Source organism: Hyla sarda, chromosome 3 (assembly GCF_029499605.1).
Source record: "Hyla sarda isolate aHylSar1 chromosome 3, aHylSar1.hap1, whole genome shotgun sequence".
Taxonomy (NCBI): domain Eukaryota; kingdom Metazoa; phylum Chordata; class Amphibia; order Anura; family Hylidae; genus Hyla; species Hyla sarda.
In genome coordinates, this window is record NC_079191.1 from 281,355,792 (window position 1) to 281,373,005 (window position 17,214).

Genomic DNA, 17,214 nt, shown 5'->3' on the forward strand with positions numbered 1-17,214 from the left:
ACTTTAGACGTTGGAGACTTCTGATGTGTTTTCACCCTTTCTTCTTACTACTATCTGAAATAATAACCTCTATGGAAGTATCACATTTTCAGTTCATACTCTTCAAGGCCATAGTAATCACCATGATGTTACAGTACACCCCATAGAAGTTGCATACTTGTGTCTATTTTACATGCCTGCTAAACAGCAAGGACTCCCAGGTGATACATTGTAGCAAACAATCAAGATAGTACAGTGGTCCCTCCAGTTACAATATTAATCGGTTCCAGGATGACCATTGTATGTTGAGACCATAACTCTATGGAAACCTGGTAATTGGTTCTGGATGTCATCCAAAAATAGGAAAAAGTGAGGATTAAAGAAAAATAAGTAGGTAACTAATATAGATAAAGCAAGTCCTTACATATACAAGTAAGCTCAGAGCCGTAAATCATTGTCTATGTAGAGGACAACGTTTCTTCAGGGTCCTGTACAGTACACACAGTGTCCTAAAAAAGTTAAATGGAGTTGCCCTTACCTGTGTCCAAAGGAGCAGATAACCAGGGCACATGTAAAGTGTAGTACAAAACATGTAGTACCACCCTGTACTGTAGGGGGCGCTACCAGACACCAGTCAGTTCATGCACTTCAGTAACACAGGGGTTTTACTAGTAAAATGCCCATTCTGATTGATCGGTTCTTTCAGCCATTGACACATTTTGCAGATCTGGACTGTCTTTATCATTGTATGTTGAGTCTGGTTTCAAGTTACAATGGTCCAGAAAAGACCATTGTATGTTGAAACTATTGGCTGTTGAGGCCATTGTAAGTTGAGGGATCACTGTACTGACCTCACACTACCATCATTGTTTCTGTTGTTCTGATCTCTCATAGGAGCAGAGCAATGGAAATATATCAGGGGTGTCAGATCTGGTCAATTAGAGGACAAGAAAATAACAGTGCCGGAATAGCACTACAGAGTTTCTTTGTGGTGGTGATCCAAGTGCAGTGAACACCATCTTTATTGATGGTGATGTTGTCCGTTCGGAATTTACTTTAAAGAACGAACATGTCCATTCTTTCGGCAGGTCCGGAATCCACAATTTCTGCAGATAAATATTCTGCCACAGAAATTCTGCAGTGTGAATGGAAAACTCATTCACACTAATGTCATATTCATGCATCAGAATTTCTTAGCAGAATTCTGTAGTGTGATTTTACCTGTACATGCCAGACACCAGCAGCACCCAACAGATTCCCTTCACTTGGCTTTGTCTTACAGTACAGTTGTCCTCAATAGTCAGACTGTGCTTACAGGTTGTGGTTATGTTGTGAGTGTTTTACCTATGTTGTTTAGTTTTTACCTTCAAACAAGTTCATCTCACCACCTTTATGACCTCCCAGGAAGCACACGGATCAGTCGCAGGTGCAGCAATTCACATATACAAAATCACCAGGAAAATCCAGCAATCTAAGAGAAGTCCCATAAAATGTGAATTTTATTGAAGATCCAATTAAGACGGAATAATACAGAAATCACAGTGTTGGACACAGCTTGACGCATTACAGGCGTAAACATTTTTTTTAAATGTATAGGTTTTACCATTTTTCCAGAAAATGTTTGGATCCTTTATGCAAATTCCCTGGTGGCATTTGATCTATTACTTTACAGGGGTCACTTTTATTATTAGTGATCTCCTGATTCACCCCATGTTTCTTTTTGGGGGAAACCCTAGGAAAGAATAATTTATTCATATTTTTATTGTATTCCTATATTTTAGGTATAGATATATTTTTGGCTAATTCTTTTCTGACAGATTGTAAAAATGCTTGGTGTTGCCATGATACAACTGCAAAATATGAACACAGTGTATGATAAACGGTCATTTTCAAAAACTTTTTATATAACTTTTTTTTTATACTGTATCCACCTTTTCCAACCCACCAGAGCACCTGAAAGCTGAACTAATTTATGCATGCTAAAGTCAGCAACCTCTGTGCAGTGAGGACAAGCGCGGCTCTGTGCAGTGAGGACAAGCGCGGCTCTGTGCAGTGAGGACAAGCGCGGCTCTGTGCAGTGAGGACAAGCGCGGCTCTGTGCAGTGAGGACAAGCGCGGCTCTGTGCAGTGAGGACAAGCGCGGCTCTGTGCAGTGAGGACAAGCGCGGCTCTGTGCAGTGAGGACAAGCGCGGCTCTGTGCAGTGAGGACAAGCGCGGCTCTGTGCAGTGAGGACAAGCGCGGCTCTGTGCAGTGAGGACAAGCGCGGCTCTGTGCAGTGAGGACAAGCGCGGCTCTGTGCAGTGAGGACAAGCGCGGCTCTGTGCAGTGAGGACAAGCGCGGCTCTGTGCAGTGAGGACAAGCGCGGCTCTGTGCAGTGAGGACAAGCGCGGCTCTGTGCAGTGAGGACAAGCGCGGCTCTGTGCAGTGAGGACAAGCGCGGCTCTGTGCAGTGAGGACAAGCGCGGCTCTGTGCAGTGAGGACAAGCGCGGCTCTGTGCAGTGAGGACAAGCGCGGCTCTGTGCAGTGAGGACAAGCGCGGCTCTGTGCAGTGAGGACAAGCGCGGCTCTGTGCAGTGAGGACAAGCGCGGCTCTGTGCAGTGAGGACAAGCGCGGCTCTGTGCACTCAGGACAAGCGTGGCTCTGTGAACTGAGACTCTGGGACATGCCCTCGGCTCATACAGCAGGCTGTTTGACCAGCCAGGAGCCTGCACAGATCCCTACTTGTCCTGCCCTAACTTCCTGTATTTTGCAGGGACAAAACAACATTTGTGATTTCCAGTCCCTAGGTGGTGTTTCAGTCAAACTTGGTGTGCTTCACCGGGAACTGCCCCAGTGACTCTTGGTTCAGACATTATGAAAGTGATGACAGTTCCCCTTTAAGACAGGTTAAGTATACCTACAGCATAGTCACAATATATAGTATAGGAGTAAAGTTATTTGATTAATTGAACTGGAAAAGGAGCAGAGCTACTAGTACCGTATTACTTTAATGTAAACCATGATCAGGGCAGTAAATGGCTTCATGTATTTTCACAGCTTTTGCTGGAAGCAAATTTTTTTCCTGTAAAATGGTTTGAATCTGAGCAGCAACCCACTGTGTAAATGGGCAACTCAAAGAAATATCAGGACATTGGCCAGATTCAGAGCCAAATTCTGTGCATTTACACAAGTTCTTCAATGGTGGCTAAAATAGCTAATCTGGTTAATGGGTCTTTGTGAAGGGGAGCTGCCCTACTACTTCAGAACTTGTCTTATTGCTTGTACTCTTTAGCCCTGTGATAAAGCAAGAGCAAGTCAGGCATATAAAGAGAAACACGACTTGGCACAAGTTCTGCCTTCTAGACAGTTCACATGGAGAGAACTGCTTTGCTCATACACAATATAAGAAGGGCAATTCTATTTATCAATGTGTTTTCCATAGCAAACACATTGATGGTCTAAAGACTTTCATTAACACGAATGGGTTTTCTATTAGGGAGCTGTCAGTTCCAGCGTTTATGAGAACCTGCTAATAAAGTTGTACTTTGATAGACAACATCCCCTAAAGCCATCTCGTGGAGTGACAGCATTTGGCTGCGTGTCAAAACATTGCGCTCTTTCTTGCCAAGCATCACTGGATCATTATTGGGGAATTGTAATCAGCATATAAATAACCTTCATTTCAATGTAATTGCTGCCCCCAAACCGCTCCTGAGGGTCACCGGGAAATCTGTAATGTCTGCTTACTTACTCTATACAGAATGAGTTCCCAGACATCTGACATCTCACTCCCTGACTGCCGTCATATGAAAAGATCTATGCTTTGCTGAGGAGTACTCTCTAATCTATGCAACTGGAAGCATAGTGTATAATGTTCTGGCATATGGCTAGTTGTGACATAACATCACTAGGGACCTGACTACCCCAATTCCAAGACATTGTATATACCGTATGTGAATGTTTGTGTGTAAGGAAAATCTTAAACTATAACCATTTTGGGTATCCTATAATGTCTTACAAGAGTTGAGTATTGCCCATAGCAACCACAGGTCAGGTTTATTTTGTTGTTCTTTGCCAGTCTATTACATAATAGGGATATGTATTTTTGTACTGGTCTTAATTGTCTCATGTTATGTATGTATGGCAAAAGAGTTAAATAGGGAGCTAAACCATTACCATAATATGCGCTACACAAGTTGTTGCCTTATCACTTATACTGGCTAATGTATTTGTGCATGTGCAATTCATGCCGGCAGATGTTCTGTGTGCATGCGCATTACGCAATGATGTTGAAGGTCTATGGTAATTGACAGTACAGAGAAAGGATTGGCGACTTTACGCATGCATACTACGACGTCCATTGTAGCGGATGTTGGCGCATGAGCAAAGCATCATCTTTATATTCAGGCAACTAGTCGCCGCATGAAGATGGCGTGTACTGCATGTTTGTAAACATCTTCCTTATCATCACCTCACCTGCAAGATAATGGGCATTATTCATTTTTGTATAAATACCCCAGTATAGACTGCTATGTCCACAGCTAAGGACGTCCCTTGGAGGCGACGTAGCACATGGGGTTCCTGTGGGGCGCTCGTCCATACAACTCATACCTGTAGCAGTTCCCATCCACCATCATTTCATCTGGTCCTCTGTCTCATAACCAGTGGTTTTGGGTCTATGCTCTGGTATTGGTCAGATTTGTCCTGGGATTTAATGTGATTGATGTGGCTATTTTGTATTACTTGTATTACTTTCTACATATTTTTATATCTGATATTGAAACGTTGCCATGTGTTATATATGGTAAAATTTAATGCTTGGTTCCCTTTTAACAAAAGGGACAGGTCTGGTCTTAGGAATCTACCTCTCCCCATGAGTACCTGTAAACGTTTCACTCTGTCAACATGTCTGTATATGCGGTAAACCCATCCTCCATCAAAAAGCACACTGGGAAACCACATCAAAATCCCAGAATCCACACCGCAGATTCTAAAGTGGTTTTCTCAGTGCGGTTTTTGGCCATGTGAACATGCTCTAACTGGGCCAAGCAAAGGCCTCCAGGAAAGAATGGCTGCATGATACAGTGTCCAGAAATGTTAAGTGGGCCCCTTAGCAGTCTATGGATGCTATACAGAACAGAGATTGTTTGGAGCCATAACAAACTTGTGCGCATTAAGTTTTGCTTTCATATCAGCTGACGTGACAATACACTGAAATTTTACTTTGCTCATATTAAAGCTGAAATCTTAAATCCTTTTTGTCAATGCATTTGGCTTGAGATTTTTTTTCTGTCTTTCAGCAGTATCTTGTAGCTGACCATTATACTGGGATTAGAGAGTGAGCCTGTGCCCTTATGTGCTCCAGCCTTGATGTGTGGCTCTGCGCCATTGATCTCTCCTATCTTCAGACTATTTTGTCTGACATTTTTCTAAATAACTGCAGCCATTCTTCTGAATGTGTCCTTTTCACTTTAGCTTCTAGTTATCCTTGGTTATCAGGGTCGATTAACATTTATCCGTGCTAAGGTGAAATCATCTTGGTTTGGAGAAAATCTATGAACATGTACGGTATTTTATTTTATGCTCCGATTTATCTTGGAAAATGCATCTGAATTCAGCTGACATACGTTTGCAAAATAAAATGGGCTGCGTTTTCCAGGAAAATCAGTGCATATATTATTTTGGAAAGTACAAAAAAAGGACAAAATTTAAAATAGCACACAGATTATTCAAGCAAGAAGAGTGAGGGCCCTGCTCGTGAGAGCTTACAGTCTATGAGGATGGGGGTTTAGACAAAAGGTAGTATGTGCTTTAATATTCAATGGTCCATCCATGATTTATAAATAAGATAAATTACGTAAAGGTGAGTGAACCAGTCACAAGCCAGTCTCTGAGTGTTTAAAGTGCATAGAGAATAGAGATGATGTTAAAGAACCATTTACCCTCAAATATGGTTTTCACATCTTATAAAGTGAAGGTATATCGCTAGGGTATGCCATCACTTATGATCAATAGGGGGCTAACCTTTGAGACTCCCACTGATCCTGAGATTGTAGGGGGTACAAGCTTTAGCTCTGTATCACCTCCACTGTTATCCTTGCCCAGGGACAACCATGTGGTCCCATTCTATTGAATTAGCCCAGCTGCAGTTCACTACGCAACCAAGTGTAGTTGGAAGCATTTCTGTCCATTGAAAACCTAAAAGGGGCTGCTGTACTAAACTTATCGTATGGTTCCCAGTGGTTAGCCCCCCACTGAGCATACAATGATGGCATAGCCTAGCACCTATTTAAAATGGAAAACCCCTTCAAGTCTAATACAGTAAGAACCTTTTCTATCCACCTGTATGAGAAGATCAACCCCTTATCCTGATCAGATTTTGTATGACAGATTTTCAGAATTTTGAGAAGCCCACTTCTATATAAGACCACTTTTCAGTGCAATTTTGAGTGGTTTTATGAAACAGGTTCATTGTCTGCAGCCATGCATGCTTTGTACTTACCATAGTGTTTATCCTACGTGCGCTTCTAGATTTCCAGCATTTTATAAGAACTGTACAGATTATGGCTGCCACACACTGACTAAGTGCCTATTGCTTCACCTACATGTGTAGTATTATCACTGTTTACTGGAGTGTAATCTGAATATTACTGACCCGAAGCAATGGATGAGCTGAACTATGTATTTATATCTAGTTTTTAACAGCAAAATGGTAATTCTAAACTTTCCATTAATTAAAAAATACATACATTTTGATGATTTTTTTCAGCCAGTCGTCTAGTAATGAAATTGTACCTATGTAGCTATACACTGCATCCCTAGCATGCCATCTGTTTCAGATTATTCAGATCCTCACCCCTTGGCCAAATTGGCACTGAAGGTGGCAGTCTTCAGACAGCACTTTTCTCTTTCTCCTACTGCCACATTCATCAAACTGGTGGAGAACCTCTTTAACAGCTTGACAGAAGAGGAAAGCTGAAGGACTGTGTTTTCTATGCTAGTGATTTTCCTATTCCAGGAGAAAAGGGTGTTTTACTCTATCAGTACTGCTGCTCCTTTTTAAGCATGGCAGAATTACCTTATCAGTCAGTGACTAAGTGCATTGTGGGAAGGAAAGCTGACTTGCCAGTAATCACTGCAGACTAGGTCTCCGGCGGAGGAAGTGGTTATTGTATGAGAGCTAAGCATCTGCTAGTGTTGTGATAAGCTAAGAAGGTCATTCTCTTACAAAGTTCACACATGTGCTCTTCCACCACCGACACTGGGACACGGCCGCACTTTATGCATTCATACACAGTATTACATCACATAAGGCATTAGCCAACAAATGGTCTACACCAGTGATCTTCAACCTGCTTACCTCCAGATGTTGCAAAACTACAACTCCCAGCATGCTGGGAGTTGTAGTTTTGCAGCATCTGGAGGTCCGCAGGTTGAAGACCACCGGTCTACACATTTCTGTGTTGCTAAATGATCTGTTGGATAACTGTACAGCAAGTGCTAAGTGAATAAAGATTTAAAAAAAATCTATTTGGCGCCCTCATCTGGTAAATAGTGAATAGTGTCTGTGAAAGTCTTTCTATTTTATTGAGTCTGCGAAAAAAAAAAAATCTAAAAGGAATGCATTCTTGCTATATGATGTATTGGGGAATAGGTGTTAATACCAGGTTTGATACTTCAGGAGAATAATGAAACCTTTTCTTTATCTTTTCAGGCTTTCTCTTCATAAATCAAGCTCTGAAGAAGGCTCTGTAGGTAAGTATTAATATTTAGCTCGGTTTAGCAGAATCACACTCATTTTTAGGAACATAAATACTTATAAAATTGTACTGAACAGGTTTCTTAGAACATCTCTGTCGAGCAACAGTCTTGTCTTTAATGTATATTGCTTAAAGTGTACCTGTCATCACCGAATATTTTTTATATAATGTAGGTAATACCATTATATGTATATTTGTAATATACAGTGCATAGTGAAAGTATTCAGCCCCCTTGAACTTTTTGACCTTTTGCCACATTTCAGGCTTCAAACATAAAGATATAAAACTTTAATTTTTTGTGAAGAATCAACAACAAGTGGGACACAAGCATGAAATGAAAAGAAATTTATTGTATATTTCAAATTTTTTTAACAAATAAAAAACTGAAAAATTGGGCGTGCAAAATTATTCAGCCCCTTTACTTTCAGTGCAACAAACTCTCTCCAGAAGTTCAGTGAGGATCTCTGAATGATCCAATGTTGACCTAAATGACTAGTGATTATAAATAGAATCCACCTGTGTGTAATCAAGTCTCCGTATAAATGCCCCTGCACTGCTAAAGTCTCAGAGGTCCGTTTAAAGCGCAGAGAGCATCATGAAGAACATGGAACACACTAGGCAGGTCCGAGATACTGTTGTGGAGAAGTTTAAAGCCGGATTTGGATACAAAAAGATTTCCCAAGCTTTAAACATCTCAAGGAGCACTGTGCAAGCGATAATATTACAAGGACCACTGCAAATCTACGAAGACCTGGCCGTCCCTCTAAACTTTCAGCTCATACAAGGAGAAGACTGATCAGAGATGCAGCTAAGAGGCCCATGATCACTCTGGATGAACTGCAGAGATCTACAACTGAGGTGGGAGATTCTGTCCATAGGACAACAATCAGTCGTATACTGCACAAATCTGGCCTTTATGGAAGAGTGGCAAGAAGAAAGCCATTTCTTAAAGATATCCATAAAAAGTGATGTTTAAAATTTGCTACAAGCCACCTGGGAGACACACCAAACACATGGAAGAAGGTGCTCTGGTCAGATGAAACCAAAATTGAACTTTTTGGCAACAATGCAAAACGTTATGTTTGGTGTAAAAGCAACACAGCTCATCACCCTGAACACACCATCCCCACTGTCAAACATGGTGGTGGCAGCATCATGGTTTGGGCCTGCTTTTTTTCAGCAGGGACAGGGAAGATGCTTAAAATTGATGGGAAGTTGGATGGAGCCAAATACAGGACCATTCTGGAAGAAAACCTGATGGAGTCTGCAAAAGACCTGAGACTGGGACGGAGATTTGTCTTCCAACAAGACAATGATCCAAGACATAAAGCAAAATCTACAATGGAACGGTTCACAACTAAACATATCCAGGTGTTAGAATGACCAAGTCAAAGTCCAGACCTGAATCCAATCGAGAATCTGTGGAAAGAACTGAAAACTGCTGTTCACAAACGCTCTGTTTTGCAAGGAGGCATGGGCAAAAATTTCAGTCTCTCGATGTGCAAAACTGATATAGACATACCTCAAGCGACTTACAGCTGTAATGGTAGAAGGTGGCGCTACAAAGTATTAACTTAAGGGGGCTGAAAATTTTTGCACGCCCAATTTTTCAGTTTTTTATTTGTTAAAAAAGTTTGAAATATCCAATAAATTTCGTTCCACTTCATGATTGTGTCCCACTTGTTGTTGATTCTTCACAAAAAAATTACAGTTTTATATCTTTATGTTTGAAGCCTGAAATGTGGCAAAAGGTCGAAAAGTTCAAGGGGGCTGAATACTTTCACTATGCACTGTACATTGGTTAAAAAATGTGTATATTTTTGTCCCTGCAGCTATTGACTGTGTGTTTCTATGAGGAGTCCAAATACAGGAAGTGAGGGTGGACAAGCGGGGCTCTGTACACTGAGGCTCTGTGACTTGCTATGGACTTACACATAAGTGACAAGCCAGGAGCCTGCACAGAACGCTGCTTGTCCTGCCCTCACTTCCTGTATTTGGACTCCTCATAGAGACACACAGGCAATAGCTGCAGGGATAGAAATGTTTCACTCAAAAATATACACATTTTTTAACCAATGTATATTACAAATATACATATAATGGTATTATCTACATTATATAAAAAGTTTTTGTTGACGACAGGTACACTTTAATAATTCTACCTGTGTCTGTCCCAGCATTTAGATCTTCAAAGATTGCACTTGATGGAATTCATGGTTATGTCCCTGCTAGAATTGCTAACTGATGGTTATGTACCTGTATGGGGGAGGGGGCGTGAGAATGAAAGAATGATTAGGCTGTCTAATCTGCCAGGGTATGACCAAGTTGTGAATAGCTTTTAATGATTTTTCCTAATTATTTTTCTTTCACTTAGGTAAAGTGGACTGGAAGAAGAAAAATAAGTATTTTTGGCAAAATTTCCGGAAAAGTCAAAAAGGAATAATGAGACAAACTTCAAAAGGTAATGAATAGTTATCAATAATAATACAACGGTTTATTCTCCATTTGTCATATAAAATTTTATTATAAACAGACAGGTTCTACAGAATTATTAAAACCTCTCTGGGACGATAGATTTCTTAGATTTCACCAGTTTTATTTATTTTTAATTTGTTGACCAGAAGTGTAACAGCTGTGGGGGTCACATAGCACAGGCTGGGATGGGCACATCTAGAGCACATCCCTCCATCTAGAGATGAAAACCTAATGACTTTAGGATTCTCTCTCATCTGCCATCCCCCACATGAGCCATATTCTGCCATTCAGTGGTATGTGATTTAATGCACTGTGGATTGGTTAAACTTTCTTCTGAACTGGAAGTGTGGTGACTTGGCTCATAAAAGATCATCCACTACACTGCACATCTGAGTGGAGATGGGCCCTCTTGGCGGCCTCCTACCCTGATTGTTAGGCCTATGCCATGAAGTACTGAGAAATAGATTTGGTTGGATAGTCTTGGCAGATTTCTAGCAATCTCTGCATTTAAGAAAAAAAAAAAATGTATATCTATTGTAGTTGTAATTATTGGCTGTAAGACCTTGCTCGGTCTAAAGGTATTATATGATGACAATTCATCTTTTGTATAAACCACCTTTTTATGTAAAATGTAGTGCTTAATGTTGAAGAGTTTTTTTTTTTCCCCCCTCAATATCCGGAGACCGTGAAGTTATTTCTCTGGCAAACTGCTTCTTAATAGGAGCACCAATCTAGTAGATCAGCACCAATTAAAATGATCCTTTACCCAGCTTAACTAATTTTAGTGCAGGGCCACACAAATATCCACTGGATTAATTATGGAGCTATTGCCTAAATAATCATTGGCCATGCACCCTGTTTACTCAGGGAGATGTGCATCCATCAGGTACCGCATGTTCCCAGCGATCGGCTGACAGATAAGCATTTCCTTGTTTGTCGGCTGAGCACAGGACCTCTTGAGACAACGATCAGCCTGTTCAGCCAGTAATGAGATTGACTTTACAATGAAAGATGACACCTATATTAAGTTGACAGGGGACTACTGTATTCACAATTTATTTTGGTCACAACTCCCCTCCACTCCCTCCTAGCACAGTGACTTCTGCACAGTTCACAGACCATGGCTGGGACAATCCCCCATAGAAGTTGAAGAGTCATGGTCCATATAGAAACTGCACCGCTGGTTTTCGAGATATAGGGGCTTTATTATTTGCTCGACTATCTGCATTTTGCCCAAGTCGCCTAGACGGTATAATTTTAAAAAGGGGCATGATGTATGAGGGGGTATGAGGGGCATGATACCAGTCTCACAACCTCCCAAGCCTAGCAATCACACCCCTTTTAGTAATAAAGTTCTCGCCCATCTGACTAATTTGACTTCCACCATAATTTTGTACACAAAAATAGAATAATTGTTAAAGGGGTTATCCACCATAACGTGATTTTAACTAGTATGTACCTGCCAGAACTGGGTATTTCCTGTTGAATTTGGTTCTCTAAACTACACATCCCATAGTTCCATAGTTTGTAAGTATGAGGTCACTTTCCTCCCTCCCCACACATCAGCCATCCCACCCATTCAAGCACACCTGTGGTCCCTTCAATGCAATACATCAGTGTTTCCTGATCAGGGTGCCTACAGCTGTTGCAAAATGAACTCCCATTAAAGAAAAAAAAAGGACATTCATTGAAGCAGGACAGGCTCCCACCGATCACCTGACTTATGATGTCAGGTCTCAACGCACTGCAACCTGGGAAATCCCGAGACATGAGTAATTTTGTATGCTGTTAAAAAATAACTATTGGGGAGAAAATCACATAAGAATTGTGAGACCACCGTCACACTCAGGTACAGACACTATATTATGAACTACACTAACTTTACAGCACCTGTAGCAGAGTCAAATAAAAATTCCTGGAAAACCCCTTTAATCTACAATCTGAAAATATAAAAACAAAATAAAAAAACAGTACCATTAATTGGTTTTAATTATTAAAAAAAAAATTCTAGGCAAGGGCTCACCAAATTTATTTGGAATCTAGGAGCCAGCAAAAAAAATAAAATAATTTAGAGCCAGGATTTTTTTTTAGAGCCGTCACGCCCCCTCTCATACACTTGCATCGTGGGGGCGGGGCGTGGCATCACACGGGGCGGAGTCGGGACGTCACAATACTCCTGCCCCATAGTGGTGACCCGGCAGACTCCGAGGCTGCAGCGCTGCGTACAGCTCCCAGAGGTGGGTGCTGCGTGCAAGATAGCGGGGTTCCCCAGCGGCAGGACCCCCGCGATCAAACATCTTATCCCCTATCCTTTGGATAAGGGATAAGATTTCTTAGGGCCAGAGTACCCCTTTAAGTTGACCCCTGCGTGCACCTGAAGTAGTTATGAAAGTTGATCCCTTGGTACTCTACTCCTCATCACTACATCCTCATTACCTATGTAATGTGCTGCGGCTGCTTCTATCTGCTATTCCCTTTTTCATCTGCCGTCTGCTCACCTTACATCCACACCCTCTCTCCTTGCCCTCTGGCGGTCAGCAAGTATGTGGCCGTTGTGGTAATATTGAAAGGGGTGTCAAAAACCTAGGTGCCGGAAGTTAATTCTTTGTTGCCATAGCGACCTGGTGCCTAGGTTTTGTCAAGCCCTGTGCTAGGTGGATAATAGCTGTTTGTTGGTGCCTGGCGTTATTTGAACACACCCTCTCATGTCTTTGTGTAATATCCTCCTGTACTAGAAATAAGAAGATGGCACCATAGAAACCTGAGTCCTCTGCTATTGTATAAAACCTCATCCAGTTTTTCAGTTTAGCAGTGGTGGGCAGATAATGCCCAGTTCACCTGTATCGGACACGACCATTACCTGTCATATCTTTTATTAACCTCTCTGATAAGCAGTATAACACTTGTCTGGCAACCATCTGTCCGTCTCGTAGAAATGGCATTTGCTTGATCACATGTGAATTGGGTAGTTTGGCTAGGTAGCTGACTTCAGTACCTATAAAATATCTATATTCTGTTAAAGATCACTTTTGTGGCCAATGTAGCGCTATTCCCTTTGTGTAGATAAAAATGATGCATAGAAATGTATAGCTACAACATACCATATCACAGCAGAGAAGAGGGAATAAGCCGGCACAGCTTAGCACAGATTTGGCACTTCCACAGTAGTTTTTATGGCATGTTATAGCTGGGAGTGTGAGGTTCACGACATAAGCACACAATCCCAAAGAGCAAGATTCATCTAGAAGAACAAATACACTGGATACAGGAGGCACTCACCACCGGGAATTGTGCAAACTTCAGATTCTTTATTGTGTTGGTGCAGGAATAATATCGGACAGGTGTAGATGCAGCACACCAAGCAAAGGAACCTGAATTTTGCCCAATTCCCGGTGGTGAGTGCCTCCTGTATCCAGTGTATTTGTTCTACAACATACCATATATATGGTATGCAAACAAATAAAACCTTATCAGATCCTGGGAATCGAGGTTGTGTGGAGAATGTATGTGTTTATAAAAGCATGTTTATACAGTGTAGTATATGTATATGTGGGCATAAACAGTATTGGTATATTAAATAAAAAATCTATATAATCAAATGTATTCTAGCAACTCCCTGCTCTCCAAGCCTTACACGAAGGCTATAGTTGTGGCTTATTAAGGCATTTAGAGAATGTCCTTTGCTACGTCTAAGTGTGTAACTAAGTATCCTTGTATTTGCTGCTGACGTAAGTAACGCCATAAGAGAAATCTTTATTGATAATGTGCATATCTGATGATCACAAGCTTGTAGACTACCCCAGGCATAAAGGCAAAACATCTATGTGGCTGATTACATCATTATAGGCAGGGTTTGGTTGGGACTTTTGGGTTTATGCGAAGATCTTGACAACTTTGCTTCGGCATTTCTAGAAGATGTAGCAGATGGAGAGCAGGGAACAATGCCGCCTTTTATTCTGTACAGTGTCCTGGCAGGCCCCCAGAGTACAGTCTTGCACAGCCACAATATGAAATATTGTCCTGTTCCTGCCGCACTGGAGTCCTCACAACTTCTTGTTTTGCATCCTTTTTGCCTGTGGAAGCGCTTACTTTATTTTCAGCAAGAATTTATATTCCGGTTGTTTTGGATCCTGTCTAAGGTTTTGCGCAGACATTTCCTTATGCAGATGAAGGCTGCTTTGCTTGACTGAATATCTTCTCCAGCAGGGGGAAGCAACGCTCAGTAAAATCATTATGGGCCTAGGGAAGCGGAAACAAAGTTTGCACTGTGTGCAGGGAAAAATGCTGGAGGAAAGAGCAGTGCTGACATAGCTGTACAAGAACGGATAACTTTCTAATATCTAGGCCACACTGTGCATTCTTGAAGGGGGCCCAAGGCGTTTCCCCTACCCTATACTGTTTTGGGATTTTCCCACTATATGAAGTCAAAGTTGATTATCAGAAGATATCCTTATACCTTATAGATGTGATCTGTTATCCACCATGCAAGAAGCTGCACATAATCCCCCATCCTGTGATCTGTAGAGCATGTGGCCAGGGGGGCCCATGTGCTGGAAAGCTGCATCCCTTCATTTATCAGGGTAGGTGGGGGTCCTGAATGTCAGACCCCCACCTATCAGAACAGTGTTTCCCAAGCAGGGTGCACCCAGCTGTTGCAAAACTACAACTCCCAGCATGCCCGGACAGCCAACGGCTGTCCGGGCATTCTGGGAGTTGTAGTTTTGCAACAGCTGGAGGACCCTGCTTGGGAAACACTGTATCAGAATGTTATCATGCTTTTATTTTATTTTTATTATATATATATATATATATATATAGAAGACAATGGCGCAGCACTCCAAAATTGCAAAAAAGTGTAAAAATGTATTCCTTCATGTCAAAATTCAAAGCGACGTTTCAGCTCCCCACTGGAGCTTTTTTCAAGCTTGAAAAAAGCTCCAGTGGGGAGCTGAAACGTCGCTTTGAATTTTGACATGAAGGAATACATTTTTACACTTTTTTGCAATTTTGGAGTGCTGCGCCATTGTTTTCTATTACCGTATATACTCGAGTATAAGCCGACCCGAGTATAAGCCGAGACCCCTAATTTCAACCCAAAATCCCAGGAAAAGTTATTGACTCGAGTATAAGCCTAGGGTGGGAAATACCTCATCCCCCCCTGTCATCATCCAGACCCGTCATTAACATCCTCATCATCATCATCCCCTTGTCATCATCCCACACATCCCCCCTTCATCATCCCCTTATCATCCCACACATCCCCCCTTCATCATCCCCTTGTCATCATCCCACACATCCCCCCTTCATCATCCCCTTATCATCCCGCACATCCCCCCTTCATCATCCCCTTATCATCCCACACATCCCCCCTTCATCATCCCCTTATCATCCCACACATCCCCCCTTCATCATCCCCTTGTAATCATCCCACACCCCCCCCCTTCATCATCCCCACCCCCTTCATCATCCCCACACCCCCCCCCTTCATCATCCTCTTCTCATCATTCGCCCTCAGTGGTCTTCAACCTGCGGACCTCCAGAGGTTTCAAAACTACAACTCCCAGCAAGCCCGGGCAGCCATCGGCTGTCCGGGCTTGCTGGGAGTTGTAGTTTTGAAACCTCCGGAGGTCCGCAGGTTGAAGACCACTGCGGCCTTCAACATCATCCAGCCCCCTCTCACCCCCTTTAGTTCTGAGTACTCACCTCCGCTCGGCGCTGGTCCGGTCCTGCAGGGCTGTCCGGTGAGGAGGTGGTCCGGTGAGGAGGTGGTCCGGGCTGCTATCTTCACCGGGGGCGCCTCTTCTCCGCGCTTCCGGCCCGGAATAGAGGCGTTGCCTTGACAATGACGCAGAATTACGTTGGCAATGAACACACCTCTGCGTCGTTGTCACGGCAACGTGACTATTCTGAGGCCGGGCCCGAAGCGCTTAGAAGAGGCCTCCCCGGTGAAGATAGCAGCCCGGAACACTATCCCACCGGACCACCTCCTCACCGGACAGTCCTGCAGGACCGGACCAGCGCCGAGCGGAGGTGAGTACTCAGAACTAAAGGGGGTGAGAGGGGGCTGGATGATGTTGAAGGCCGCAGTGGTCTTCAACCTGCGGACCTCCGGAGGTTTCAAAACTACAACTCCCAGCAAGCCCGGACAGCCGATGGCTGCCCGGGCTTGCTGGGAGTTGTAGTTTTGAAACCTCTGGAGGTCCGCAGGTTGAAGACCACTGCGGGTGGGGGAGTTCACTCGAGTATAAGCCGAGGGGGGTGTTTTCAGCACGAAAAATCGTGCTGAAAAACTCGGCTTATACTCGAGTATATACGGTACATGGACTTTGATCGAGTCAGGGCGCTGGCACCGGGCATCTAATGGTGAAGTAGTGCTGCATTGTTTTTGAATATATATATATATATATATATATATATATATATATATATACATATACATATATATATATATATATATATATATATATATAATATTATTTTTTTATTTTTTTAAAGCAGAATATTTGTCATTTTTATCTCAGAGCCTTATTTCGGTACTTTCTGTTATCTCAGAATTCTGGAATTTTTCACATTTATGAGCCTTTGCGTAAATGGGAATATTAACTGTTAAAGCGGTACTACCGTGGAAAACTTTTCTGGTGCCAGAAAGTTTAACAGATTTGTAAATTACTTCTATTAAAAAAAATCTTAATCCTTCCAGTACTTTTTAGGGGCTGTATACTACAAAGCAAATGTTTTTCTTTTTGGATTTCTCTTATGTCACGACCACAGTGCTCTCTGCTGACCTCTGCTGTCCATTTTAGGAACTGTCCATAGCAGCATATGTTTGCTATGGGGATTTTCTCCTGCTCTGGACAGTTCCTAAAATGGACAGCAGAGGTCAGCAGAGAGCACTGTGGTCGTGACATAAGAGAAATCCAAAAAGATAAGCATTTCCTCTGTAGTATACAGCCCCTAAAAAGTTCTGGAAGGATTAAGATTTTTTTAATAGAAGTCATTTACAAATCTGTTTAATT

General features: G+C 42.3%; 1 protein-coding gene across 4 annotated transcripts in view; it reads left to right on the top strand.

Moving 5' to 3' along the window:
• The window catches only part of SASH1 (SAM and SH3 domain containing 1), a 200,434-nt gene that overhangs the window by 88,967 nt on the left and 94,253 nt on the right, over positions 1-17,214 (top strand). For all 4 annotated transcript variants that reach the window (XM_056566754.1, XM_056566757.1, XM_056566756.1 and 1 more), the window contains exons 5-6: positions 7,678-7,718; positions 10,098-10,184. In XM_056566754.1, coding sequence (XP_056422729.1) covers positions 7,678-7,718; positions 10,098-10,184 — 128 coding nt within the window. The remainder of the gene's footprint in view (positions 1-7,677; positions 7,719-10,097; positions 10,185-17,214) is intronic.